The sequence below is a fragment of the Trematomus bernacchii genome, unplaced genomic scaffold, assembly GCF_902827165.1.
Source record: "Trematomus bernacchii unplaced genomic scaffold, fTreBer1.1, whole genome shotgun sequence".
Taxonomy (NCBI): Eukaryota; Metazoa; Chordata; class Actinopteri; order Perciformes; family Nototheniidae; genus Trematomus; species Trematomus bernacchii.
The window spans coordinates 8,336,386-8,363,456 of NW_022987727.1; the positions used below are offsets into that span (position 1 = coordinate 8,336,386).

General features: G+C 41.1%; 2 protein-coding genes across 2 annotated transcripts; both read right to left on the bottom strand.

Annotated features, from left to right (window-relative positions):
- Positions 1 to 1,202: 1,202 nt before the first annotated feature.
- rhoab (ras homolog gene family, member Ab) lies at positions 1,203 to 13,737 on the bottom strand. Its single transcript, XM_034144840.1, has 5 exons — positions 13,619 to 13,737; positions 6,942 to 7,099; positions 5,601 to 5,721; positions 3,882 to 4,012; positions 1,203 to 3,672 (listed from the first exon to the last, which is right to left on the bottom strand). Exons 2-5 carry the CDS (start codon positions 7,095 to 7,097, stop codon positions 3,499 to 3,501), a joined length of 582 nt encoding a protein of 193 aa, XP_034000731.1. The 5' UTR covers positions 7,098 to 7,099; positions 13,619 to 13,737; the 3' UTR covers positions 1,203 to 3,498.
- Positions 13,738 to 15,285: 1,548 nt separating this feature from the next.
- On the bottom strand, positions 15,286 to 24,955 carry tmem115 (transmembrane protein 115). Its single transcript, XM_034144947.1, has 3 exons — positions 23,554 to 24,955; positions 21,645 to 22,009; positions 15,286 to 19,276 (listed from the first exon to the last, which is right to left on the bottom strand). Exons 1-3 carry the CDS (start codon positions 24,043 to 24,045, stop codon positions 19,000 to 19,002), a joined length of 1,134 nt encoding a protein of 377 aa, XP_034000838.1. The 5' UTR covers positions 24,046 to 24,955; the 3' UTR covers positions 15,286 to 18,999.
- Positions 24,956 to 27,071: the final 2,116 nt, after the last annotated feature.

The window sequence follows — 27,071 nt, forward strand, 5'->3', positions numbered from 1 at the left end:
GTTACTGTAAGTGCTTACTTCTTGTGAGTGCCATCCTGCTCACACATCCATTTTATTCCCACTCCTCCGCAGTGACTTATACAACTCCCTATATGTTTGATATTGGCTATAGAGCAGTTCCTCACTCTCTGCCAGTGGAAGCTTCTGTATATTACTCCACAGCATCCAGCTTCATCCCACACAGGCTGAAAAACGGCTCACCTCGCCATCCCACACACTTCTCTCTGCAGCACTGGACTCAGTGAGGCTGTGGTGTGGAGCTGCTTTCTGCTTTCCTTTCAACAGTCATCCTGATTAACCGATTTGTATGTGTTTTAATTCAACTTAATTTATGATAATGAGTGGACACAATATTGATTTACTTTCCTTTGAAATGAAGCTGTCTGATAGGAAAACAGTACATATTTAGTTTGTTCATTTTGGGATAAGACTGTTGCTATATGCCTTTTCTTGGCATATTAAAACACAAGTCAAGAGGAGGTTCACATTCTCAAGAGATGCCTGAAATAAAAACCACTGGTGTGGGCTTTGATATTTATTTGAAATCCTAAAAACTAGCACTTGGATTCAGTGATACAAGGGTGTTTAGGCGACTGATTAATGATCAAACAAGGCTCTGCGTGGGAGTCCCTCTGATCAAAAGGAGCTGCAGTGGGATTTCAGTTTCAGAATGATCTGGGCCTCTGCACCGGAAACATGGAAAACCCACTCAGCTTGCATTTCGAATAACTATACTCATTATTCAATGCATTGTTTTTTAACATTAGGAGTTGTAGCTTTAAGGGGTTTGAAAGGCAGTTGCTTGAGTTAAAAGTATATTTCAAACATGAATACAACAAACTCACCCCTCATTGCATGTTACTCACTATGTGATCCTTCCTTCAATTTTAAGTGTCAACCATGGATGCATTAAGGTGGTCAAATTCCAGTATGTTGCACTGACATTCAGCATAACCGTGACCAGTCAAATTAAAACAATAATTAATTGTAAACTCTATTTTGGTTGGTAAGTATTTAATTTGAGTCTTAACACTTTCCCATTTTTTCCTCTAAAATGTTTGTATTGTTTATCAGTTTATGAGCAATTGTGTGTTCAGTCTGGAGTCTGAAATGAATCCACCATTCATTCATACTTCATGTGTATTGATTGAACTTGAAGAGCCATTCCCCATGCCCCACTTGAGACAACAATGAATAGGAGCTGAGTGTTATAGAAAGTAATTTATTACACAAACCAAAGCTAGTTTACAAATAGTTTCCAGTCATGTGCGTATAGTCTAGTATGAACAAACCCACATTTTATATTTACAGACTTTGCATACAGCTTGGTATTCCGGTTCCTGGTTACGTCACTGCTTCAGCACCCAAAAATCAGGATTTTAAAAAATACAATAAAAGTAGAAATAAAAATGATTTGTACATAAGGAGACTTGCATTGTTTTTCCTTTTTGTCTTCTCAGCCATGTTCTAAACAAAGAACAGAAAAAGAGCCGGCGATGCTCTAGACAGGCAGCCGAGAGGCCAGCCTTTCTCCTGACTGCCTAACAACAGCATTTGGCAGGGATGATTGACGAGTTCTTACAACCAATTGTAAATCATCAGAAAAAGAAAATCAGGTAAAGCACAAAAAGTAGAATAAACTAAAGCTACGACACAGAAGCAGTCCCATAGTCTTACACCTCCTATTTTAAATACTGATAAGACAACATATGAGTTTTTCTCTTCTTTTTTTTAAAAGCAGGAAATAAAGTATAAAAACAAAAACACGAGACCAAGTTTCTGGAACAGCCTGTAGGCCAGGAAGAAGAACAGGAGGGCTACAAACTGTCAGAGAGTCTGAATGGGCTAAACACGCAGACAAGTCAAGGAAGGCTGGTAGCTGAGGAATCCCAAATATATCTGCACACCCTTACAATTTTTAGAATGGAAAGACCTTAAAAAATACCCCAAATAAAAAAGATCCAACATACAGCAGGTGATAAATGCTCACTGTGATAGTGATACAGATTTTCAGCACGTTTAACCCAAAAATCTATCTGGCTGCCTAACTTGACCATTCTGGCATTACCATGCACAGGATATATATATATATTTTTTTAAAAAGGTGTCACGCGTGTCATGTTAAAGCAGATGGCTGCTGCCTACAGCTGACTAGTATAAATGTATATTGTAGATAACCTTTATTTCCCCTCCAAGAGTTCTAGGTTGTTTTACATTTGACCTTCAAACATGCGCACACAAAGAAAAATAATCAATAGTCGTTCGTCCCAGATAAGGAGATCAGTGGTGTGCGTGTAAACACGGTTCTGTCCTCTCCTTGTTCTTTGTCCCGGTCTATGACCAGAGGAAGATGAGCACCAGCAGTCTGTGGAACAGGAAGGGGCGGGAGCTGAGATGCAGCAGAGTCTGGTCAGCTTATGAAGATCATCATCCAATGGGAACACAGATCACCTGCCTCCTTCAATTTGATATTTAAGAAGACAATCCTGAAGTAGACAAACCAACCCCAGTAGATTCACCAGCGTGTGGGTACTTTAATGCCCATCATATGGAGTAAACGTTTCCTCTGAAACACTGCACTGTGAAGATAAAATACAGGTGGCAATGAAAGCCAATTTTATTTACAGATCAAGTGATGATGCACAGGAAGTAGTTTTACATTAAGGCCAGCGCTAAGGACACATTTCTCTCAATTCAAACTTTTCATTAATGTGTGAAATACAGAGCATTCACTATGAAGAGGCTCTGTAACAGGTCACCTCAGTAAGAGTACGGCTCAATGGGTTTGTCAATGCGAGCACAGGATTAGCGACCGCCGTGACTAAATGGCACCGAGCTGGACATGTGAGCATGTAGCTCCACGACACATGAGACTGACTGTCCCATAATAACCCAATCAATTCAATTAAACTGCAAGCTTATAGAAGATCACTGTTTACTGGTGATTTGTCTACTTTTGGGGCTGTTCAAATATCCTCCCCAGGAAACTAAAGCACCCGTCTAACTTCACACTGCCCGCCCCCTTCTTCCAGGTAGAAACCCCCGATGAAGAGTCCACTGGTGGCTGTTTACAGTGGAACTCATTTACTGTGCCGTTTGCCCCTATCCATATGTCAAGTCATCCAGGCAGAAACTAGACCTTTTTAGTTTTTGCCGTCTCCTTATTGTGTTTATCAGTGTAAGTGATGATGTTGTTGAAAAGACAAACAGATGAAGAGCCTGATGAAGAGCCCAATGGTTTACAGCGGTAGTCAGCCCCCCCACCCCCAATCTCCCCCCCCCCTGTCCATGTCCATCGAAGCTTCCCAAACCCAAGTCCCAGGGCAAATTCAGTCCAACAAACAGCCATTTTACAGCGGTAGTCATTTACTGCACTCTTTTCTCCCCGTCTCTCCCTCCCTCTCCCGTCTAGTAATCCCCCCTCCGCCCCTCTCGAGCCCTAGCCCCCTGGGAACAGTTGCCCCGGGGGTTGAAAACAGTCCAAATGTGTCGGCTATTTTACAGCACTACACATTTATTGTGGTTCTTCCCGCGGCGGGCCTGCAGGGCCGCCCTGGTGGCCATCTCAAACACCTCCCGCACGCCGTCCTTGGTCTTGGCGGAGCACTCCATGTAGCCGAAAGCTGCGATGCGGCCGGCCATGTCCCGCCCCTCCTCCGACTTCACTGGCTCCTATTGGATGAAGAGAAAACCAAGAATATGGTTCAGGGACACATTCGAGACATTTCCAAGTCTGGAAAATGCTAGCTGATAAAGCCAACTGCTACTAAATACTGGTGAAAGCTGTGGTATTTAATCATTTGACTAACTACTCTTTACATTGTTTATTTTCATTGTTTGGAGTCACACATATTAGAAACAGGAGACAAGTATTCTCGTACCTGCTTCATCTTGGCCAGCTCCCGGCGTGTGTGGTCGTCGTTGCGCAGGTCTTTCTTGTTTCCTACCAGGATGATGGGAACGTTGGGACAGAAGTGTTTGACCTCTGGGGTCCACTTCTCTGGAATGTTTTCTGTGAAGGAAAAACAATAGATCAATATTTATTGGCCGTTTCATGTTCTGTGTTAATGTATAAAGGGTCATTTAGTTGTCACATTGAAATGTATTTCACAGCCCATTTGTATTTACATTCCTTCACTACAAAATCTACTGTACTACAACTTGTATAGCGTGTGCCACCATTGAGTCCATTATCGAGCATATTCACAGAAACTATGACAGATATTATCTAACTGACATCCAAAATACTCTTAGTGACCCTAACAGCCATTTGACAGAGTTTCTGGGTGGCGTCAGTCAAATGGTTGACGTCAATTTGCTGATTTCTTTGGGTTGCAAAATATGGCATGTTTTCTTTAAAAGGGCAATAATAACAATATAAAATACAAAACATAACACCAAATATTATTTATTCATTATATGCTTTAATACTGGAACATATCTCTTTGAAGTCTTGCAATCTTTAGTGCAGAGTAAAATAGTTTCCTCTTAATTCCACTGTTTATACAGCTCACTTCGATGCATTGGAATCAACATAGCCTTTATTAAAGAAAACCATTTTGTTTTAAACAAAACATGGATGATTTTGATATCCGTGTTAAATAGTTTTAGATGTTTTTTGGCGGTCATTATGGTGAAAAGAAGATTAGCAAAGTATTAGGTCTGTATTAACAACGTGTCACATGAATGGACCAATCAGAATAGAGTATTTAACCTAGCCGTGTAATAAATAGTTTGAATCTTATTATGCATCCTATGACACATTCTCTTCAGTCTGTTGACGAATCAGAAGCGTGGATGCAATGATACATTTTTCCGAGGTGTGCAGCGTGGAGACACACTGCCCCTAAACGCACAAACACGTTTAACCGGCGGAAACGCTTGCCTCTCCGTGTATGCCTCCATAAAGACATTCTTAATTAGTATGTAAATAATCCCACGTATTCGTAGGAAATGCTGGTATCATTTGTTGCTACAATTGAAAACCCACATTGAAACACTGACAACGGAGCGCTCGCACTAAAGCTCTTTGATGGCGCAGCAATTAGCCTTATCTTTAAATGAGTTAACAGAGTTAAATCACAAGATGGCAGCATTTTGATTTGATTTAAAATGTGAGTGACTGCAAAGATAATTTTGTGACCGAAGACAGGGGGAAAAACCCAAAACATAAAAAGAGCCTCCATATCTCAATTGAGCATCAAGTAAAACAAATCTAGCATGGTCAGCAAAAGCACAGCTTTCAAAGGGGAGCTGAATGTCTGACAAATGGTCATGTGCAACGATTTGATTACAAGCTTTAGTACAATAGGCCTGTCATTTGTTACAATAGCAACTTCCTCTCATTCGATTTATGTCTGGACCTATAATAATGTTCAGCTTATATCACCTTATTTTGATGTGATCACAGAAGTACTGTTCATAATCATTAGGACAGGAACTGGATGACTTTTTTACTTTTCCAGCATTGCTGCATGCCCTTGAATGACACACGATTTGTCTAAGGGTATGTGTGTGTGTGCAAATGTAAGCAGTTCCTCTGCAATGTGGTATTTGATGTCATGTATGAGTGTGTGTGTGTGGGTGTGGTTTGTACTCACCCAAGCTGTCGGGGCTGTCTATGGAGAAGCACATGAGGATGACGTCAGTGTCTGGATAGGAGAGAGGTCTCAGCCTATCATAGTCCTCCTGACCCGCAGTATCCCACAGAGCCAGCTCCACCTGACACACACACATGGAGAGGAGAAGGACAAAGAGAAGGGGAAGAACTAAAGTTAATACACCATGTCCAATATGATCAGCACAACTTTCACATTGAAGCCCGAAAGTAAATTAGATAATAAACAAGGTCCACAACGGACAAGAAGAAATTATTGCGCCATGATCACAAGATTCCTGCTGCAGAGCTCAAGGCTCGGGGGCTTTCCCCCCCCATTTTCACGAGGACGGTATTCTATGATAGGAACAAGAATTACAAGTCTAAACAAAAGAGATTCAATCAGAAAGTCATGCATTTGTATTGGTGGAGCATCTCTGTAATGCTGGTAAAATGTTCATTAAAAAGGTGGTCCTGTTTTGCAATAATAATAAAAAAATAACTGACAAATGTGACGCTTTTTCTAAGTGAGTCATTTATTGCAAGAGTCAAGAGGTCTTAAGCTGACAAATAAAAACCGAGCAGACTGCAAAGCTAAATCGGGTAAAAGGAACCAGATTTGGAGAGTTTGACACTTGACAAGAAGTAGTCAGAGTCCACCCCAGCAGCAAAAAGGGTTAGAACCAAAAAGCCAATAAAGATTCAAAATCCCAGGATCCCATTACCCGATTAATGAGGTCAGGACTTGGAGCTGTGTGCTTACAAAAAATAGAGTACATCCCGAAGCTGGAAGCCACAATGAGTCTTACTCCAGAGAGTAAATGCCTCTTAATTTGAGCGATACATGTTTTAAACAGTCATATTCCTACAATGTGCTGGTTCTGGGGGTATAAAGGATTCATTTAGATTTGGCATGTAATCTTTCATCAATGTGTATCCACATAGGACGTCTTTGCATTGTTATAGAACCAAATAAATAACAATTCAAGACCCCTGGTTAGTGAGCAAGCATAGCAATTGACTGCATTTCTGATGGAACACAGAAACGTAAAAGCTGACCCAGAATCCAGACAAACATTTTGCCAATCAATCTGAGCGCCAGTGACTCAGCCCAAAGGAAGCAGTCTCTTTAAACAGGCCCGACTTGGCAACAGACGGCTGCAATGTGAGGGAAGATGTGAAAAATGGAACAGTGGCGTTTTATCCACACGTTGCCCTCAAGGTAGAATTAAAGCTGGAGCATGATTAAGCACCAAGGAGAAAATTAGCCATTGATTCAAACACAAAACATTGGAAAGATTAAAAGAGAGATGTGTTGCGGCAGTGGCCGGTGACGTTGCCTCACCTGTTTGCCGTCCACCTCGATGTCAGCGACGTAGTTCTCGAACACGGTGGGCACGTAGACCTCAGGGAACTGATCCTTGCTGAAGACAATCAGAAGGCAGGTCTTTCCACAAGCTCCATCCCCCACTATCACCAGCTTCTTGCGGATGGCTGCCATCCCTGGAGGAAAACACGGAGGAGGAGGTTAGGATCAAGGAGCCACGGGAAAAACACGACATTAAGTACCATCAGAACTGTTGCTACTGACTATTTAAAACTGTTAAAGTGTGGTCGTCGAGGGGAATACACAACAAATGATCCTATATGATGCATAAACATCAAATAAAACATACAAATGTGTGCAACATGTGTGGCCTGTAAGCGAGACTATGTGTTGGGTAGTGTTGCACAGAGCCGGTGCCGAATGCAACACTTCACAGAACACATTTAACCACAGCGCTGAGAGAAAAAAAAGCAGTTCTCATCCTGAAGTTCAGATTCTCTCAGGGGGGGGGGTTTGATTTGAAAAATGGAATCTGAAAAAGTGCCAAGACAGAAATGTAATGTCATATTTGTGACTATGGCTTTTCCCCTGAGGTAAGGAACACTTGCAAACTGCGAGGCTTAATAAATGCACATGTGGCCCCACGAGAGCAGGAATCACTTCCTATTTTAAGGCAGTATGTGTAAAAGAAAACCTGAAATCACACCCTTCAGACTAGCTGCATATGAGGTAAGAGTAACAGATTAAGACCGCTCAATACAAAAAAGCAGGTTGAATTTGTGAAGACAGATCTGTTGTCCTGTGTCATCCTTTTATCAAGTATCTGATCAGGATTTATGCTGATGAGTATGTACAGCTTGAGTAAGGAGTAAAGTACAATAGGAGAGCCGTTTTAAGATTGCACCAGTACCGCCCAAGTATCTTTGCACGTCTAAGCCCTGCAGGTTCCTGTCCCATCCTTAACAGCATACAGGTGTCAGCATAAAAATGTCATTACAGAAGAGCACACCATGAGCTACGAGGAAGTAAAAAAATGCAGCTGTAGTTCCAGTTGTTCATGACAATAAACAACCTTGCAGACGTGTCAGCGTGGGTGGAAGAGAACAAGCTTGCCCAACAGCGTTAAGGGAAGTTGGGGCAAATGAATGTCAATCATGTAGTCTCGTGTCATTGGCTGAAAGCAGCTTCGATCACTACGTATCAGGAAATTCCTTTTGAAAATCACAAACACAGGAACTAGGTTAAAATGCCTAACGTTTTCTCTTGAAGTCTTGCCGGTGTATGATAAAAAGAATAAGGGCCACATTTTTTCCAGGAGCAGAATGTGATCACAACATAAAACAGGAAGCGGCCATTTCCCTTCATACACGAAGAACTGTGTCCAAAAGGCACAGCGGCTTTATTCACCAAGAGCACATCAAACGCACCTCATTTGTCATTGAGGCACTGCTGCAGAGACAACTTTCACACTGACACAGACCATGCACTGTGTACTTACTAACTGCACAAGGACAAGCAGACCCCATATAGAGAGGGTAATACATCATACGCCTGACGGGCTGTTTCCTCCTTGATCCGGAAAGGTGCAGCACCGTGCGCTGTCAATCATGTATTCCAGTCTGCTATGCCCTTCACAGTGAGTCAGCGGGAGGCTCGATAGAGAGCAAACTCCCCGATGCCGCTCCTGTTCTTTCTGAAATGATCTCTGGAGCTTTAACATGGCGCTATCACAGCCCAGGTTAGAGCTTTTATTTCCTTGATTTACTTTGCCCCTTTGAATAGAGACTGTGGGTACCAGGAGTTTAAATGTTTCTGTAAAAAAGGATTTCACTGCTAAAAACTGGTTATTAATCTGAAACAGGCTTTGCATAGGAAGAGGGTCTCTGGCCCCAATCAGTCAGTCTTCCTTCCCCCTTGATTTGTTTTTGTCCATACAGCAGTTTGCAACCAACTGACATTTTCCACTACTGTAAGCTGCCTACATTTCTACTGCTTCAGTTTGAATTTCCAGACCTTTCAGGTGAAAAGCTAACATGTTGTTCCCACACACCTGCTGTGGCACATTGGGCATACCAGTAATCCCATATGTTGAATGATTAATGAGTTTATGGCAAGAATACTGTAAAACCTCCGATTAATCATTACTCCCAAATAAAATTGCCTTAGATTTGACAGCTTTTTAGCCCTCAGGCCCATTAGTTCCTGACACTAAATTGCACTTAAGCACTGTGAGGTGCTGCAAGCTTTCTATAAATGGTAGAAGAATCCTTAAAGTAGGACAGCAGTGTCGAAAAAGATTAGACCATTCCCCCATGATTTGAAAAAAGAGAAGACAAAAACGGGGGCAGCTGTAGCCTCGAGGTTGGTGTCTGGTCAATGCTTGAAACGTTTGACCAGCGGGTTAACCAGGGTAAATAACAATGTGCCCTCATTTTTAACAAATGCTGCCTATAAGCAAATCATTGGCGCCACAAATGATTCCCACAAAGCAGCTTACCAGACAACAGGAGTCTACAATCTGGTGTTCATATAAGGCAAAGAAGCTTCTATCATTTACAGTATTAAGAGTACAATTTCCCAGTACGTAGAAAAATGTCTGGCCAACAAAAATCAGGCAGGAAATCCCTTAACAGGGGCACAATAAGGACAAAGCACAACAGGAAAATGTCCATTAGCAGCGGAGACTGTTGTGTCTGAACTGTCTGAACTCAATAACATACAATTGCAGAAGCACAAACTCCGATGTGAATAACAACGATGAGCAAAGTATCATTTTGGAGCAAGCAAATTGAGCGAGGATAATCTAGCGCTGATTAATTTCTGTTGAGTAGCCAACAGACAACAACCACTTGACTCGCCGTGTGTAGCAGGAAAATTCATAGACACCGTTCCACAGAATAAGGGGTTACATCAAACTACACAACAAATACCTCAATAGTGCCAACTTTTCCCATGTACTGTATTCAAAATGTCAGCAATGCTAAAAGCTGTTTTTATTATTTTATTTTAAGGGAAACCAGTCAGGTTTGTGAGACGAGAACAATTCTTTCAGGAATGCACTAGGGATGGGAACGATTAATCGAATATTCAAAATTATTCAGGTCTTCGAATATGAGTTATGAATATTTTTTATTGTATTTTTTTTCTTTTGGGGAAGGGTGCCTTAGTTGATTACATATTATCAAATGGAATAATTCAATGTATACGACAGTGCCATAGCTAAATGTGTTAGGTCTAAAGGTGTGTTTTGCTCCGCTCACCGGTCCCTCACAGCGGGCAGAGCTGCAGGTGCTGATCTCTCTCTCTCGTCCGGTTATACTTCACTCGCGTTTATGTCCAAATCCATCAGAAAACGAAGTTATGTTTTAAGCATGAAAGCTGTAGGCCTATAGCTGTCAACTGTTCAAACTCTGATCACCAGTTCAATACATTTGACAAATTCAACTTGGTTTCTATACTTATTTGAACATGTGTTTATTTTTCAAAATAAAAATATTAATTTTTTTTCCCACATTTCTTTTATAGGATATGTACATTTCGGTTAATCGGTTAACCGTTTTTTGGGGGGTCGAATATTCGAATATACATTTTCTTTCAAATTCCCATCCCTAGAATGCACGAGTGGTTTATCCCAAAAATCTGGATAAAAATGTATTGCATTTGGCTAGTTTTCGACAAATTGGAATACAAATAAATCCATCTGAAAATGTTAACGGTTCCTTTTCTAAAATTAAAATATATTTCCAGTGAAAGCGCTCCCAACTCTGGAACCATAGCCTGCAGCTTCATGACACCAACGAACACAATGTAAAGCTACCACCAACCACACACATCATCTTGGGATGTTGCTAATATGTTAGTCTGCCAGACACTTTGGCCAACAGCCAAGCCAACATATTAAACAGGCTTGTCAAGCATTAAAGTGGTGCACGTGTGAAGAGATGTAACACCAACTACAGCCTGCAGACCACAGCACAGCTGTCTGTCTTCATTGGTGAATAGATATTAAATGTTTACATACACCAAGAAAAGGAAAAGGTTGTTTATGTAGACTAGGCTAATGGTCACAGTAACATCAAATTGAGTTCAAATCCAATTTAATCCCCTGGTAAGTTGTAATCATGGTCGATAAAAAGGACAACGCTACAAATCACCACCCCACCCTGCATGCTAGCTAAAGAGACCCTGAGAAGAAATTAAGAGACAGACAGGGATAACCGAACAGGAGCATATTAACAGATTAGGATAGATACAGAGAGAGCAACAGGGAATACTCCTGACTAAATAAACCACGCAACTATTCAAAGGAATGCCATGTTTGAGAGGTCTCGTCTATTGGGATTGTTAAGTAAGCCGCTATCAAGCTAAAACAGACAACATTTGAGACAGCAGGCCTGCCAGTCAAACCCACTCATGTGTCCACACAACCAGTTTCCATCAAAAATGAATCAATTGTATGGCATGTTCGCTGCTGAAGAAAGTGTTAAGAGAAACACTATAGATTCTGCATTGTTATATTGTATGACAAAGCTTTATTGCACTTCATGATTCATCAGCCTGTTCTTTAGAAAACCCCGCACAGGCAACAGTCGCATCAAAAGGCCTGTGTGCGTTTATGCCAGGAAATACCCCACGCATTCATAAGTGCGGAAAATTAGCCCCGGCTTAGTGGTGGTTCACTGACTGTTGGCTGATGAATATTTCAGTTTCTGACAGAAACATGACAGGTGGTTTTCGTCTGCCACCTGACATGCATTTAAGTGGGCGGAAACATTATGAATATATCCATAACTGTGACAGAAGAATGTTCTTTTAACAATGTGTGCAGCACACACACAATGGTAATACAATCGCCCTTGAGGTAAGTGTTGTATGCACCCAAACAGGGCAGTTGGCTAACCCGTCTTATCTACATGATAAAGATGAATGCTACAGCATGCATGTCATTTTTTATTTAAAAGTCACCCAGATTGATCATACTGCTAATAGAAGCATTGAATTATCTGACCGTAAAAGAAAATGTCACTGATTCTTCCAAACAACCTGTGTTATCATTGAGATCCTTGTTAATAAGCGCAATCGGCTCACAATATATTATCTAATATTTGTAATAACCGCTTGAATAGCTTAACAAGTAGATCCATAAGATTAAACATAGCAACAGGGACACACTTATAATACAATGCAGCTGACAGTGATTGATTTGGGCCAAATTTGGCCATTTAACAAAATTGGACGTCAACAGTCAACATTATCTCCCTTCATTACAGTAAAGAGGTTATGATTTTAATTTGAATAATTAATTAATAATTAAATCAGTAAGAAAAAAATACCAAAAGATTGACTGAGCCACAACAATTAAAATTGGGAAAACCATCTTTCGTCTGCTTGCTATAAATCCCTATTTAGATCAATGTGTGTGTGTGTGTCATATATCTTTATGACACTGTGCTATGAAATACCATTTTATTTCTGGTTGAATTGGCTTTTAAAAGGTATTCTCCTATGCTTTACACTTAAATGAGAACATTTTCTTTAAGTCTGTCAGGGTGAAATTGACAAGAAATGAATCCACCAGTCTGAACAGCATGGACATTAGTGCTGTTTTCCCTAATATCTCTGACTTTGATTTACTGCTAAATATTACAAACTCACAGCCAGAATACTGTCGTATGATCAATGAGCGTTGTGAATATAAAAAAAGTGACATCATTTGATCAGTAACCATGAGCCATAGGAGATCAAATATGTAAGACTTTAGCATGACTGGTTAGAACATTCCCTAATGCTTCGTGAAACAAGCCACCGTACCCATCGCTCAGAAGAAAAAGAAAGTTGTGTTTCTCGCCTGTGAGAGCTCCCAGTGTTTAGTCAAACATTGTTTTTAAACCAGCTAGCTACTGGGTGGGTCACCAGAAAGATGGCGTCATCACAGCGGCAACAGATGGCTAGTGTGTCCGCAGTGGAAGAATGGGTGGGTGGCCCCGATCCAAACTAAATACATAGACCCGTATATACTTTCCACATGACTTCTCAGAGTGAAAGACTGCTAATAACAAAACATTGTATTAGAAAAACTTAAACGCCACTATAAAGTAGAGACTGCCTTTTAGTCACCGACATGTCCTAAATTCTACAACACAAGAAAATACTGCTTTGGTGTTTAAAGAAGGCACATGGTGCTTTATCCGTTCCTTAGTATTGTCACGTTACTAAAACATTAACGTCTAACTTTAACAAAAAAACGACCTTAAGCAGGCACATCTGAGCGGTTGGGAAGCCGCCTGGTCAGCCGGGCAAGTCAGGAAAAGAGCCTCATTGTTTGGCTATGGTTGGATCGCCAATGTAGGCCAGTTTTGCCGGTTACATTTGCAAACATCACGTAAGTTATCACAGATGAATAAAAGCCCATGGTGTAGTCTGGCCATGGTGTTTCAGTCAGAGAAGCTTCTACACTGAGAATACAGCAGTTTTCTCCGTAGCATGAGTGTGTGTGGCAAGTGCGGAAGCGGCTTGAAATCGAGGTCGGTTAGGGGAAACGCTAACGTTAGCTAACCTCGCTAGCTTTGAGCCTCGCTAGCACGGCCTCTAAAAGCTCCGGACAACTTTTAAAAATACTCCCGTCCGCTTTAGAACTTTACAATACGAGATATAAAGCACTTTATAAAGGTCTGGTATTCCAGAAAGTAGTTTACCTGCAGTTGTATGTGGCTTGCAGTCGGAGTTACAATGTTTCCCGGAGCAGAGTTGCTTTGCCGACCAGTCGAGTCGCTCTTCCTCCCGTCTCAATCTGATACAATGAATTACTTCACGGGAGCGCGCAGCCACGGTTTGTAGTTTGTAGCTGGGGGGAGGGGTGGCGGGCACGAGCCTGAGAGCCACACCTGCGCGGGCACGAGGTGTACGAGCAGAGTTACCGGCTCATCAACTGTATGGAAATTAGTAACTAAGGTAACGGCGAGCTATAAACGCTGTCTATTTTCAGACGTGACATTTTCACAACTTTTAGAGTGTGTAACAGCAGGGTGTTGTTTTACCTTCCAACATAACTTTATAAATGTAAGGGTTTAAAAAAAAAAAAAGTTATTCTTAGAAGTTTTTATTTATATATTAACCTGGGTCCAACATGAGTTACTGTAAATAATTCCTTATATCTGAAGTAGGCTTCCACTGGCATTGTTTTAGTAAGCTGTCCCATGTTAAACTCTTATTTAGTTTAGCTTCTGTAAAAACAAATGATACATAATAATGGACACTGTACTTATCCATTACAAAATGCTGGGGTTATGTCCTTATGAGACACATATCGTTTTCAGTAAATTGTGTTATTCCCCCAATCAGAGTTAATTGAGCCAATTAAAGCTTGGCCAACACTGTAACGTTGTTTCGTTGTATTGCCTGCAGTCATGAGAAAACTGTGGTTACTGCCCCACCTGGCGGACAGATGAGGTAACTCATCAAATTCAGAGAAACGAAGGGAGAAATCACCTGAAATATAAAAGAGAATAAAACGAATAGAAACATGTAACCAACGTTAACTAAGTAGCCTAACTACTGTACTTAAGTACAATTCCAACATTCTACATTATGCTTTTACTCCACTACATCTCAAAGAGAAAATATACTAATTATTTTGCTACTACATTTTTAGACTCTTACACATGTATTTTTACAATGTTATGCATTTACTATACTACCAATCTGGGAAGTTGTACACAATATAAAGTTACTCACACATTTACAAACAAAAAAAATACTATTACATGTAGGGTCAGTGATAACATGTTATTTAATATTATATAGTAAAATACAATTATAAAACACTATGTGCACAACACTTAATACGTTTGTCTAATGAAACATCCATGTACAGTAAAATGTGTCGTAATATAAAGTTCACTAAATTGATTAAGGCTATTTGCATATACCTTTTTCCTGTTTTCACTTTTGATTTGATGAATGATAAAACAAATACTGTACCCTTGAAAGTGTTATACCATGCCATACATTGACGAATAAATTGGGTTTAAAAAACAATTTAATTTAGATTGATTAATAGAAATGTTATTCTAAACCTTGAAAACTGTAGGTAGTTGAGTATTATGTCTGAATTAAAAATATTTTTGTAATTATGAATGACCCTAATAGTCAGCAGTGACACATGACAAAAGGGTGTCATGATATGAGTAATTGCTATGCTAATTGTATGCATATTCAAGATCTGGTAGAACACTTGGATTTCCTCCTATAGATCATTCTGTAAGGTTCCTTATAGGATTGTACAGGTCACATCATCCCACCACTATCCAGCCCACCTTTAATGTCAAATCACATCCACAGAAGGAAATGTCACAAAAAATAATGAAAAACATATTTTTATTTCATACAATCGTCTTTTATTTCATATAGAGATAAAGTCAAATATCTGAAAACCAAAACAGAAAAGTCTGTGCAACAGAGATAGATAGAGAGAACGCCTGTCATTAGTATGAACACGATCTGTTGGTGCAAAAGTAGGGACAGAAAAGGAAGTAGTGAAAACTATTTGATAAAAGTAAAACATTGCTGTGAATGAACCCCCCCTTCCCAACAGGACACACACACACAGAGCAGTCTCATATGATGTCATTCATTTCAGGGCAGGAGGACAGCTTTCATTTACAAGATGTTTCCCCAAAGTCTCCAAACAATTAGATTTAATAGGATATTTGTTGCCAGCCTTTCAAAAATAAGCAAATTAGCAACTTTGAAATGTAAATTGTCCATGAGCTGTTTTCTCCCCGGCGGTGTCATTAAAACAATTTCTTTTCCAGTTTACACAAAAAATGATAAGAGAAACTGGACTTTAATTGGCCACTTTGACAGGATACCATCCAGGGAGAATCGAATTGTCTGGGTAAAGCTGCCAAAGCACTCATTAAGGGTTTCAAATTGGCTTCCTGTCTGCGGTGTGTCTTTAATAATGACAAGATACTAGTGTACAGGACAAACACTTATAAACCGTGTCTTTAACCACATTGAATTCCAGCAATAAAAGTGCTTGATTATAACCTAAAACGACAACACACTCATTATCCTCGCCTGTAGCTCTTCTACTTTTCAAGAGCGACGGTAAATTGGCATTATTCAAACTGACAGTCTGTCTCTTTTCTTCTCATTGAGGATGTTTACAGCCAGAACAAATGTAAATACAGGAAGAAAGAAAAAAGGGATCAGGTATGGAGGTGTGGCCAGGCTGAATGAAACCTCTGACTGCCAACTAGAGCATTCCAACACGCTTCATTTACACAACTTCACCGGATTACACAACTTCACCGGATTACACAACTGCATCGTTGGCATCCATGTAAGAACGTGTTTCACTGCATTGCTGACTCTAAGGTATGATGCAAGCCTAGCAGCTAAGCCAAACCGAGTAACTCGCAATTAAAAAAAGGTGAGATGACACCATAAAACTGTCATTGCGCGGTTCAAATCTGTAATTAGTTTTGACACTTTTCCACCCTTGCTACTTTGCTACAGACATTTGAGCTCTGCCTTCTACAACCTGAAGCCGTCTTTCATTTCTGTCCATTCAGTTATATCAATACCTCATTCATATTTAATTAAAGCGTAGACACCAACGTAAACATCTTGTTGCCAAAATAAGAGCAGAGTGACTTGAGCAGAAGGAGAAACACAGAACACACAGAATCACATCACTCGATTATGGCTTATCACTTCCCATACATTACACCTTTCCATACGGGGGAAAAGCAACCGTTTCTCAATGCTAAACTAAGAGTTCAAACCGTATGTTTCATCTGAATTTGCCGTATTTCACATTGTTCATCTGGAGCGCACTGTCAGATTCAAACTGAAGCACGGGTTGGAAATCTAAAGGGGACAAAATGGAAGCTGTTGAAAGTTTGAACGTGACTGTTTGTTGTCAAGAAAGTCAACCATTTCCCAGGAGCATGTGTTCCTTAACTGGTAGCATTGTAGCGTCAACACATTGAGTCAGAGGGCACTATGTGTCAAGAACTAATCTTGTGATGCTATTACTCCAAACTACAAAATGATCAAGTCAAGGAATCAGACTTTTCCGCCATTTCCCCGCACATACCAATATATCCTCTACCACTACAAACACCATTTGCTCGATAATCAGATATCAACAAATAACCATCCCAAAATCACATTACAGATCAAAGGCCAATATATCCGGGTGAACAGGGGTCGGACATTTATAATAGAGGGCAACACATGGCAGAAAAAAACCTGTCTTCTGTTCATTATTATTTGTTTAAATGAATGCCAACTCAATTAGTGACAAATAAAACGATCAGTAAGGCCGCTGCAATAAATAACACGTATTAGATTTTTAGAAATAAAAAACAAAACTCCTCTTGATTGAAAATGTATTAAACTTTAAATTAAAATTGTTTTTCTCCAGATTTAATGTTAGTAATTTGGAATGCTTCTGATGACTTACTGAGGTGATGATGGTACTTGAAATCAAACCGTTTTAGTTTCCAGGATGCTTTGTGAAGTAAAAGACAAATGACCTTAGTCAGACTGTCAATAATCCACTTTTGTCCCAGGAAGACTTTGAACATCACAACTTATAAGATTTGTCATCACCGTGATCGCACAGCTGAAATAATGTATTGGCTGCTTCCGACTTTAATCGACGAGGACAGGAGGGAAATTGGGAATTTAATGGCTTGAACGTTAGTATAATCTGCGGCGACATCTACAGCGATGACCGTCAACAAAATGAATAAATCATCTGACCTTTTTGATCTGCATAGAATCTATGATGCGTTTTAAATGGGACAATTTAGCTGCCAGTCAACCTCCCTAGAAAATAATTCACCACCAGCTCTGTTTGGCATCAAGGTTTAGAAATGACAGGATGTTATAAATGCAAAGGACGTTGTTGGGAAATGGCTGATTACTGTTTAATGTCTGCGCAGTCGTTTATCCTCGAGACACAACAAGTGACAGCACAGATACAAACTCTACATCTGCTACTCTGTAAATACCTGCATGACCATCACGCCTCATCTCTACCCTTCTCCTGCCCGTCTCTGCAAATGACGCACACAATCTCGACAGACCCCTCTGTATCACATGCACTCAGATAGTTAAATAGCTATTGACGATTCTTGTGTCATTTCAGATCGTAGACGGTGGAAGTGTAAAACAGAACAAGAGGATGTTTGAAATGAACCTAAAACGTATAACTCGTAAAACCTCCACACAACAGATCTGTGTGTAGGGGTAACGCCATTCACGTATCTTGTTTGTTTACAGGAACAAAAGGTGTTTTTTGATTTTGAAAAAAAAAAATATATCAGAATTTTTCTCCACTGAACAACAAACGGGATCAAAAAAGGTTTGGGGAGGCTTTGCATTTGTCGGCCTGTTGTTTCAGAGACACACCAGGAAGCAATTGAACCTGGTCTGGATTCCTCTCATCTGGCACCTCTTCAAAATCTTGAAGTTTTGTATCATAGTTTTTCAGCAGGACAGACCTGCAGCAGCTTCTGTCCTCCGGGCAGCACATCTCAGAGTACGTGCTTTTCATACTTCCTCCGTTACACACCTGGGTACGCTTCAAGGCCCAGTGAGCGCTCCTTAGGGTCAACCGTCTGACAAGAATTCAGTGTTTGTCACTGACGCATTTCTCAGGCAATCAGAGAACAACTACGGCTGCTCCGAAAAAGAACTATAAAAAGAATGTTGTACACCCATTTTGTTATTTATTTAGAAAGCAAGAGAAAGAGACATGAAGCAGAGGACCGAGAGTTGAGCTTAACTCCACAAAAGACAGCATTTCTGCTCGTCTTTGCAGGAAGAAGGAGAAGAATTTGAGGGTCCAGTTTGCCCAACTACACTGAGATTTACAACATGTCTGAACTGAAAGCACTATACAGTTACCAACAGTGTGTTTGTGAGCGCACGGCCGTGTGTATGAGCTGGTCGTGTGTGTGTGTGTGTGTGTGTGTGCGTGTGTGTGTGTGTGTGTGTGTTCTCTCACTGTCATTGGAGTCAAAGAGCGAGGGTTTCTCTACGCAGCGTGTTCAATTTGTTACGATCTAGAAGGGGCGTCCTCGAAGCTAATGATGCTGGACTCGGGGTGCTGCGCTCCGCCCGTGGACGCCCCCCCGCTGCTCTGTGACATTGAGGATGAGGAGGTGGAGGAGAGAGAGGCGCCGGCAGGTCCCCCTGAGGAGGAGGGGAGGAGCGGCTGCGTGTCCGTCCTGATCTCGTCGTCCTCCTCGTCGTCTTCGTCGTCCATGCTGGGCCAGGCCGACTGGTCGTCCACGCGCTTCAGACGCTCGTTCAGAGCCTTCAGAGCCAGCTGTCTGGAAGGAGGGGAAGAGAGATGTTAGTTTGAGCTGCAACGGATTGTTAAAATGGCAGAAAATGCAGATTTCAACCCCTCAAATACAAAAGGTTTGTTTTATATTGTTTTATATCATAATAAACACATTTTGGGGGGGTTTGGACTGAAAACAGGACATTTAAACCTTGGACTTTAAGAATATTGGAATTCTTCTTTGAATATACAGTTTAGATGATCTTTTATATGTTTTGATATTAGATTCAAGGCTTTATTTATTGTCATATGCACAGTAGCTACAGTGTAGATATGGCAATGAAAGTCCCAGGCTCCTACCACAATGTAACATGAATATATAATAACCAAATCGGACAAGGCACACAAAAAAATGTAAATAAAACACTGAAATAAAACATAAAAAGGGCAGAGTTGGAGAGGAACCAAAGACACGGCAGCCATCATCACCGGCGCCAAAATATAATCTGAAAATTAATCAATAACTAAAATAGTCCTTAGATCAGCCCTCTCGTCTTTCAATCATACAGAATAAGGGAGGCCTGTTTGTGGCGGTTTTAGTGTTAAAAGTAATTGAATGGCCTTATTTAGGAGACGTAACAATGACATTGAAAATGATCACCATGAGGTTAATTAGCCAGTCAGCAGAAGGCCTTCCTCTTAATCCAAAGCAAATCAAAACAAAGCATGTATAGATGGTTTCTTCCAGCGGCAGCCATATTTCATGTGTCATACCCGAGGAAGAGAACACTACCTAGAAAATGCAGACCGGAGCCTATGAAGTTCAACAGGTCTCTGGGTAAATGTGTAATAATATGTATGTGATGTTTAAGCATGTGCAGCAGGAGGGCTCAATGGCTATGCTGAATGGAAGATGGATAAATAGAGGCTTTTAATGTTCAGTCGGGACAGTGTAGATAGACAGGAAACACAAAGGGGACATCCTGCCACAAAGGACAGAGTTGGTTGAAAGTATCAAATTACCCCGTGACAATTACAGGGGCGCAGGTCTGTGTTAGTGTGAAAGAGAGATCTGTAACTGAATCTGTGTGACAGCTTGAGAGTGTGTCTGCTGGACAAAGGAGCAGAAGGAAAGGCCATAGACTGTAACCTCTGACAGCGAGAGAGATTAGTGAGTGTGTTTAAGAGTGTATGCATGATCTGTTTGAGGAGTATGACTGGAAAAGAGCACAGAGGCTCAGCAAACTTCACCTCAGTTAATTATACACTGCTTTTGTTATTCGTCTCCTCTAGGAGTATTTGGCTATATGGATGTCTGTGTATTTATTATATCAGTCACGGATCCTTGTGTGCATTCTGTGCATGATGTTTCTTTCTGATGGCAATGGTATTATATCATTAAACAATATTTCACTGCTGAACAATATGTGACATCACAGAAAGCCCCAGAACAGCTACTTAATGACCCTTATTGGGAAAATGTTAGAAGTCAACAATATTTTGTATTTATCGACATTAATGAAATAGAACATGATCATTATTTACTCAAATTGAAAGTATTCAGTATCAACAACTTCTGAATCAACATTTAGATCATGAGGGATGACTACTCTTTCATTGGAACCGCATGAAAAGATTTGAAGGCAATGTATTTATTGGTACAGCAACATATTGTTGCCATAGAGAGAGCATTTAAAGGGTCCCTATTATGCTTTTTTGGGTTTACCCTTTCCTCTAATGTGTTATATACGTCGACCTTGAGAGCCTGGAAAGACGCCTATATAAATCAAATGCATTATTTGTATAATTATAATGTAGGTTTTTGTGTGTGGAAATGGGCTGCAAAGGCTAAAATGCTCAATTTCCCACTAGAGGGAGTTTCTCTCCCACACATTCCCCCCCCCCTGCCTGAAAAGCCTTAATTGGACTCCTTTGTTTACTTCCGCGACAAAGTTATAACCATCGCGCTTCAATTGACTAGCGCTCCAACACAGTGTACGTGATAGGCTATGGCACCAGACCTCTCTAAGCGGTTGACCAATCACGACAGAGTCGGCCAGCTAACCAATCGGAGCAGATTGGGCTCTGGTTTCAGACAGAGGGTGAACAGAGATGCTGCAGCACAGGCAGTATGAGAAAAATAAAGAGCTTTCTGAACATTAAAGCATGTGATATGTCACGGTAGAGACACCAAATATGAAACCTGAAAATGAGCATAACAGGGCCCCTTTAATCTACCATTTATACTAAACGCTTTAATGAAGATTATTGTAAAGGTCAAATAAACCATATGCAAAGGCTCATGGAGGTACCTGAACTCTACTAGACTGTAACAGACCAGTGTCATACATTTAATGCACCAATATACACAACCACCCTTTCCATGAGATGACTAAGAACAGAATGTGACTCACCTCCTCCTCTCTGCATCCTGGGGGTCTGTCCCTGGCAGGCTGATGGTGATGGAGGAGGGCGCCCCCACGTCATATCTCTTCACCATCTTCCTGCACACCTTCAGCTTCACCAGGGCGGCGTGCACCAGCCCCGCCAGCAGCCCCACGGCCGGCTGCAGCGCCTCCGGGAAGAAGCTAGCGAAGGCGAAGTGGTCCGACATGTCCCCGCGGCCCCGGCTGTGCCTCTGGTAGAAGCGCAGGTACACCCAACCGGACAGGGCGCCGAAGCTGTACGCAGCCAGTTGGGCGGAGCTCTCCAGCAGCCCCGACAGGCGCAGCAAGGAGAGGAAGAGGAGGACCAGGGCCGGTGCTGCTTTGAGTCTCACCTGAGAGGAGAGGGGGAGACAGAGTTTAGGTCCTGTGAACAGAAACCATCGGGCACAGGGAGAGATACTATTGGGTCCACAGAACACCGTGGCTGCCAGTTCCCACAATTCACTGAGGTCAGCAGGATTGAGGAAGTGGAACACCAAACAATAGCTGGTTACACGCCAGGGTGGCAGGCGAGTCCAAATGTACCAGGGTTTGTTTTGATACAGTTCCAAACGTGCTTTACTGAAATGAGGGATTTTAAAAAGGAAGGCTTTCACAAGTTGGAGAAAAAAAACTATAACTTTGACCGATATTGAGATATGATTCCCGACATTAGAGGGAATGATCATTTAAAAACCATTACCCACATAATCATTACAAATATATACTAAAAGGATTATGGTGTGATTTTGTAAGAAGATCTCCAACGAAAAAGGATTTTATTAAGTCTAAAAAATGGCATTTGTAGGTCGGGACTTAATGCATCACCACAATACTTTATTTAAATATTTTTAAATGTTTCCATCCAAAATAAGAACTTACTGCCATTTGGATACAGCACAAGTCGATATTGCCATTTTGATTTAAGTTTCATTAATTGTGCAGCCCTACTGCTGTTGATTTATTTAATAGTTAAACATTTATTTTCTGGCTGTTTTAGTTTATTGTAAATGTACCTTATATTTAGTGTAATTATTGAAGTTACTTGAAGTAGTTGTTTATGCTTTACTTTGAAGGCGGTTTGGAGCACCTGGTGATTATGTACAGTACATATTGGGGACACGTGTAGGTGGGATTGGCAAACAAGAGGGCACATGGATTTTTTGCAGGAAATGTAATCATATTCTTGTGTAAGATTCTCTATGGTGCCCCGGTGGCAGTTTCATTGTCTACACATTACAGTAAAGTAACCTAGTGCAATATAAACTCATAAAAAGCACCATAAATTGCCTGGTTTAGAAACACATTCAGAATGTGTAGCTAATGTGTGCTTCAGCAAAACACTAAGCCCTTATCGGGACATTAAGTGTAAGCTGCCTTGCAGAAGAGTATCAGATATAATCTTTAAATGTAAATGAACAGATCACACCGTAGCCCAAATTTGGAAGAGAATCACAGACTAGGCACTGAGCGATCTAAAAACCACTGGCCTTTATGGCTTTAATACAAGAGGATGGCAATCATTTTAACGTGTGTTCGTTCATAAAACGATTACAGCCATTACTAACAATATCACACTGTCATAAAACAAACTAAACGAAGCAAGTGTGGTATACTATGTGACAAGAATAAACCAAACAAAAATAGGTCACAGCATAAAATCCCAATTCATGAAACTGGGAAGTCATCCCACTGAAACAGGCACAAAGAAATGTAAAAATATTTTGTAGAGAAGTCCTGCAGTAAATATAAATGTCTTTGTTGTCTTTCTTACTGCTGCAGTTTGTAGTGTTGTTGTGTATCTAGTATCCTTTTAGGGTTTTCACCAAAGTGTTAGTAAGAGGCTGTCAAATAAGCATGCAGAGCAGAAATGACTTTCAGTGTGTGTTATGCTCACCTGTGGCACTCTGAGCACTGTAGTGTCTCCCATGGTCTGCTTCAGCGCCACCAGCACTCCTCCCAGGAACCCGGCTGCTCCGTAGGCCCGCACAGCAAACAGGTAAGTGAGGTCAAAGGTGGCAACATATGTGAGGAGGTAGGCGAGGCCGGCCAGGAGGCCTGCAGAGACGTTAACCACTGCGAAAAAGATCAGGAGCTCCAGAGCGCCCCAGAGAGGCTCCAGCAGGCGCCCACAGGTCATCACTGTCCCCACATTCACTGCCACACCCCAGATGTGCTGCTCCACCACCCCATGGGTCAACAGTGTCCACACCCAGAAGTTGGGTGGAAAGAGGTAACCTGGTGTCACCCCCAGTGCGTATGGAGTGTCCACAGCCCATGACAGTAGGTAGAGGAGAACCACCACAGCACTTATACTCTTCACCACCACACTGGTGCTGGCAAGGGCAGCCAGGAAGTGCTGTCGGGCCACCGGCAGGTAACGATTCATTGTGGTCTCTTTTGATGAGGATCCTTCTTGAGCAAATCTGCCCAAGGGAGCGGAGCAGCAGATCAGTGGCTTCTGGTGGAGCAGATGTCGGTGTGAGATTAATAATGCCAAGAAGAACAGGTGACACCTGTAGGTCCTGACAGCATCAAAATCCACACTTCTCTGTGAGCCTTCATCCGGGATACTGTCTTTCAACTGGTCAGAGATAGCGTGGATGATCAGCTCAGTAGGACTATTCCTTCTCTTCGAACGACTAACAAACTTTGGGCAGCAGTAGATAAGATGTGATAACCTTAACTAGGAGACCTTTTGATCAAGCTGCCTGGCTGGCGACCTTCAGTCCGCGTACATAGAAGTACAACAAGGTTACAAATCACCACCAGCTAGCATGAAGGCGGAAGGACCCAAGTACGCAAATCCTAACAGAAACAAATACACCTAAGAGCCAACTTCTCCAGACTGTCTGGGCTGGGCTAGCTTGTAAACAGAGCAGAGCTAATGTTAGCTAGCTGTCAAACTGAGAGCGCCTGGAGTTTCGCTGTATATATCCGACACCCGGAGCAGGAGAGGTTACGTCTTCTTTGTGTTATAAGATAAGACTGGCAGGGTCAGTCAAACCTGGTCGTTATCCCGCGGAGCTCCTGTCCCGGTCTCTTGCGCTCTCTCGGCCCGGTGTCTACAGGGCTAGCCCGAGGATCCCCCGCAGCTAGCAACAGGCCTTCAAAACAATGTGAGAGGCGCTCCTGAAACAGCGTCAAAACGGGTATATTTCCCGGGCTTTAATATACGCTTTGTTTCACTCGTTTGTTGTTTCTCCGTGTTTTCAGAGCAAGTCGTCGGAGAAAATTATTTTATCTTGGCAGGCACTCCTCCCAGTACACCGTTCAGCTACTAACCTGCGCTGTGTCTGCCATCGTCATCAACAATCGGTGAAAAAAACGTCAAGTCACGTAACAGCAGAGAACTCTGGGAAACCGAGTTTTCAACAAACGACGCATCTATGTAGGTTTCGTCTCAGTTTGACACCACAAAATACGTTGCGCTGGGTTAAAAAATAGTCAATCGATGACTTTGAATTGTGCTTTTCGAAAAACTCTTATAACATGAGTGTGAATAATCATAACCTTTAGTTGCCTTTGGTGGAATGCAGCCAAATTACATTAACTCAGTTCGGTAAAGTTAGACAGTTACTACCGGATTTTGTCTTGACGGTCAATCAATAACTCATAAACAAATCAAAGTATCTTCACAGCCGTTGTAAGGGAGACACTGAGCTATCATATATAACATATTTGTTTTAATGACAAAACAATGTATGGTAATTGATGGTCTTCTGTTGGTTATAATTCGCCAACAAGTTAGGGGGAAATATCTTTTCATAATTTGGTTGATTATTTTTGTGGGAAATATTCTTTAACTTCACTAATGTAGGCTACACAGTGTAGCTTATCACTGTACACATTAATAATAGTCTCCTTCTGGTAAGGATTTAGAACAAATCCAATACTTTTTGTAACAACTGTTCTAAACAGGCAAAGAATGCAACAGAGACAAAGGCTGAGGATTAAAACAACTTCACCGAACTGAGTCCAGTACAAAGTTAAACAGTCAGAAAGGCAACCAAAACAGACAAGTAGTAAGCAAAAAGCAGGGTCAAGTAATGTTAGAAGGATCAGAAAAAACAAGTTCTCTGGCTTACACTATACATTTGATTAGGAAGCATATTTCTGTTTCAAAATCCTAGTTCTGGTGTGACTTTTGCAATTTACATTAATTGCATATGAGGGGCCGTTGCATATGGTACATTTGCACAAAAGTGTAAAGGGTCAAATGAAATATAATGAAAAGCACAGGTGTTGTACATACACATCCATAACAGATAGTGCATGTTCTGTAATTGAATAATCATGCAAATCAACTAGTGGGCTATTTGTCTGTGACATGAGATCCCCTTCTGTGTGCAGGAAAATATCATAAGAAACTTATTTTGATTATTGTGACATTTGAAACGTGTTACTCAGGGCCGGCCCTGACCAATTTGCTGCCCTAGACAAGATTTTAGCTAATTTCACATAAACCTCTTTTACTGGGGCTGGGGCAGTTCAACTTGATTTTGGGGGGTGTGCCATAGTTTATGGGCGCTGTACGCAATATAGGCGTAGTTCTGTTAGTATAAAATAATAAGATGTACTTTGTTGATCCAAAATTGGGAAATTGTGTTCTTATGAAGTTTCAAAAAAAATATTTTTTTCATAACTTTCTTTTTCTCCCCAATTTTCGGCGCCCCCGATGGGTTGGGCATTCGCCTATACTGCCTATGCCAAGGGCCGCCCCTGGTGTTACTGTATCTGGTGTACGGTATACTTAACTGTTAGTCCTGTTTTGGTGTTTGGAATTAACTGATACCAGCAACAAACCAAGAACTCAAGTTACCTGCAAAATAAAGTCTGCAAACTTTCGGATTAACTCAATTGTTCAGGAGACAAATTTGTTGATTTCATGTCTTTATTACAATTTTAGGAATTCAATTTGATGTCTTCACTTTTTATAAAAACATCTGCTTGAGCAACATTTTTTAAATTACGAGATTAAAAGCGGATCAGTACAAACCCCAACCCAGATTGAACTGTTAATGTTACGTTCCATTGATCTTAATCATATATACTGCCAAAAACAATGACACTATGGAGAAGGCAACAAGAAAGTTATTTCTAACTTGTTGGGATATAATAATCTAAAGTAGTTTCTGCGGTAGAATCCCCCTTCTAACTTTATTTTATAAAAGCTTTTTTATAAAAATGATCTCATGAGCCATAAGTAATTTGGTTAGTGTCATGAAAATATAAAAGGTCTATCCCATTTCTCAAAGTCTAAGATGAGTTCTTTAAATGTCTTGTTTTGTCAGTACTAAACCCAAACATGTGAAAAAGAGAAAAGACTTAATGTTCTGTGTGTATGGGGAACACAAAGGGGGTATATATGCACTACGCCTGCTCCTGAAATTGATGTAAAGAAATAAGGACAAG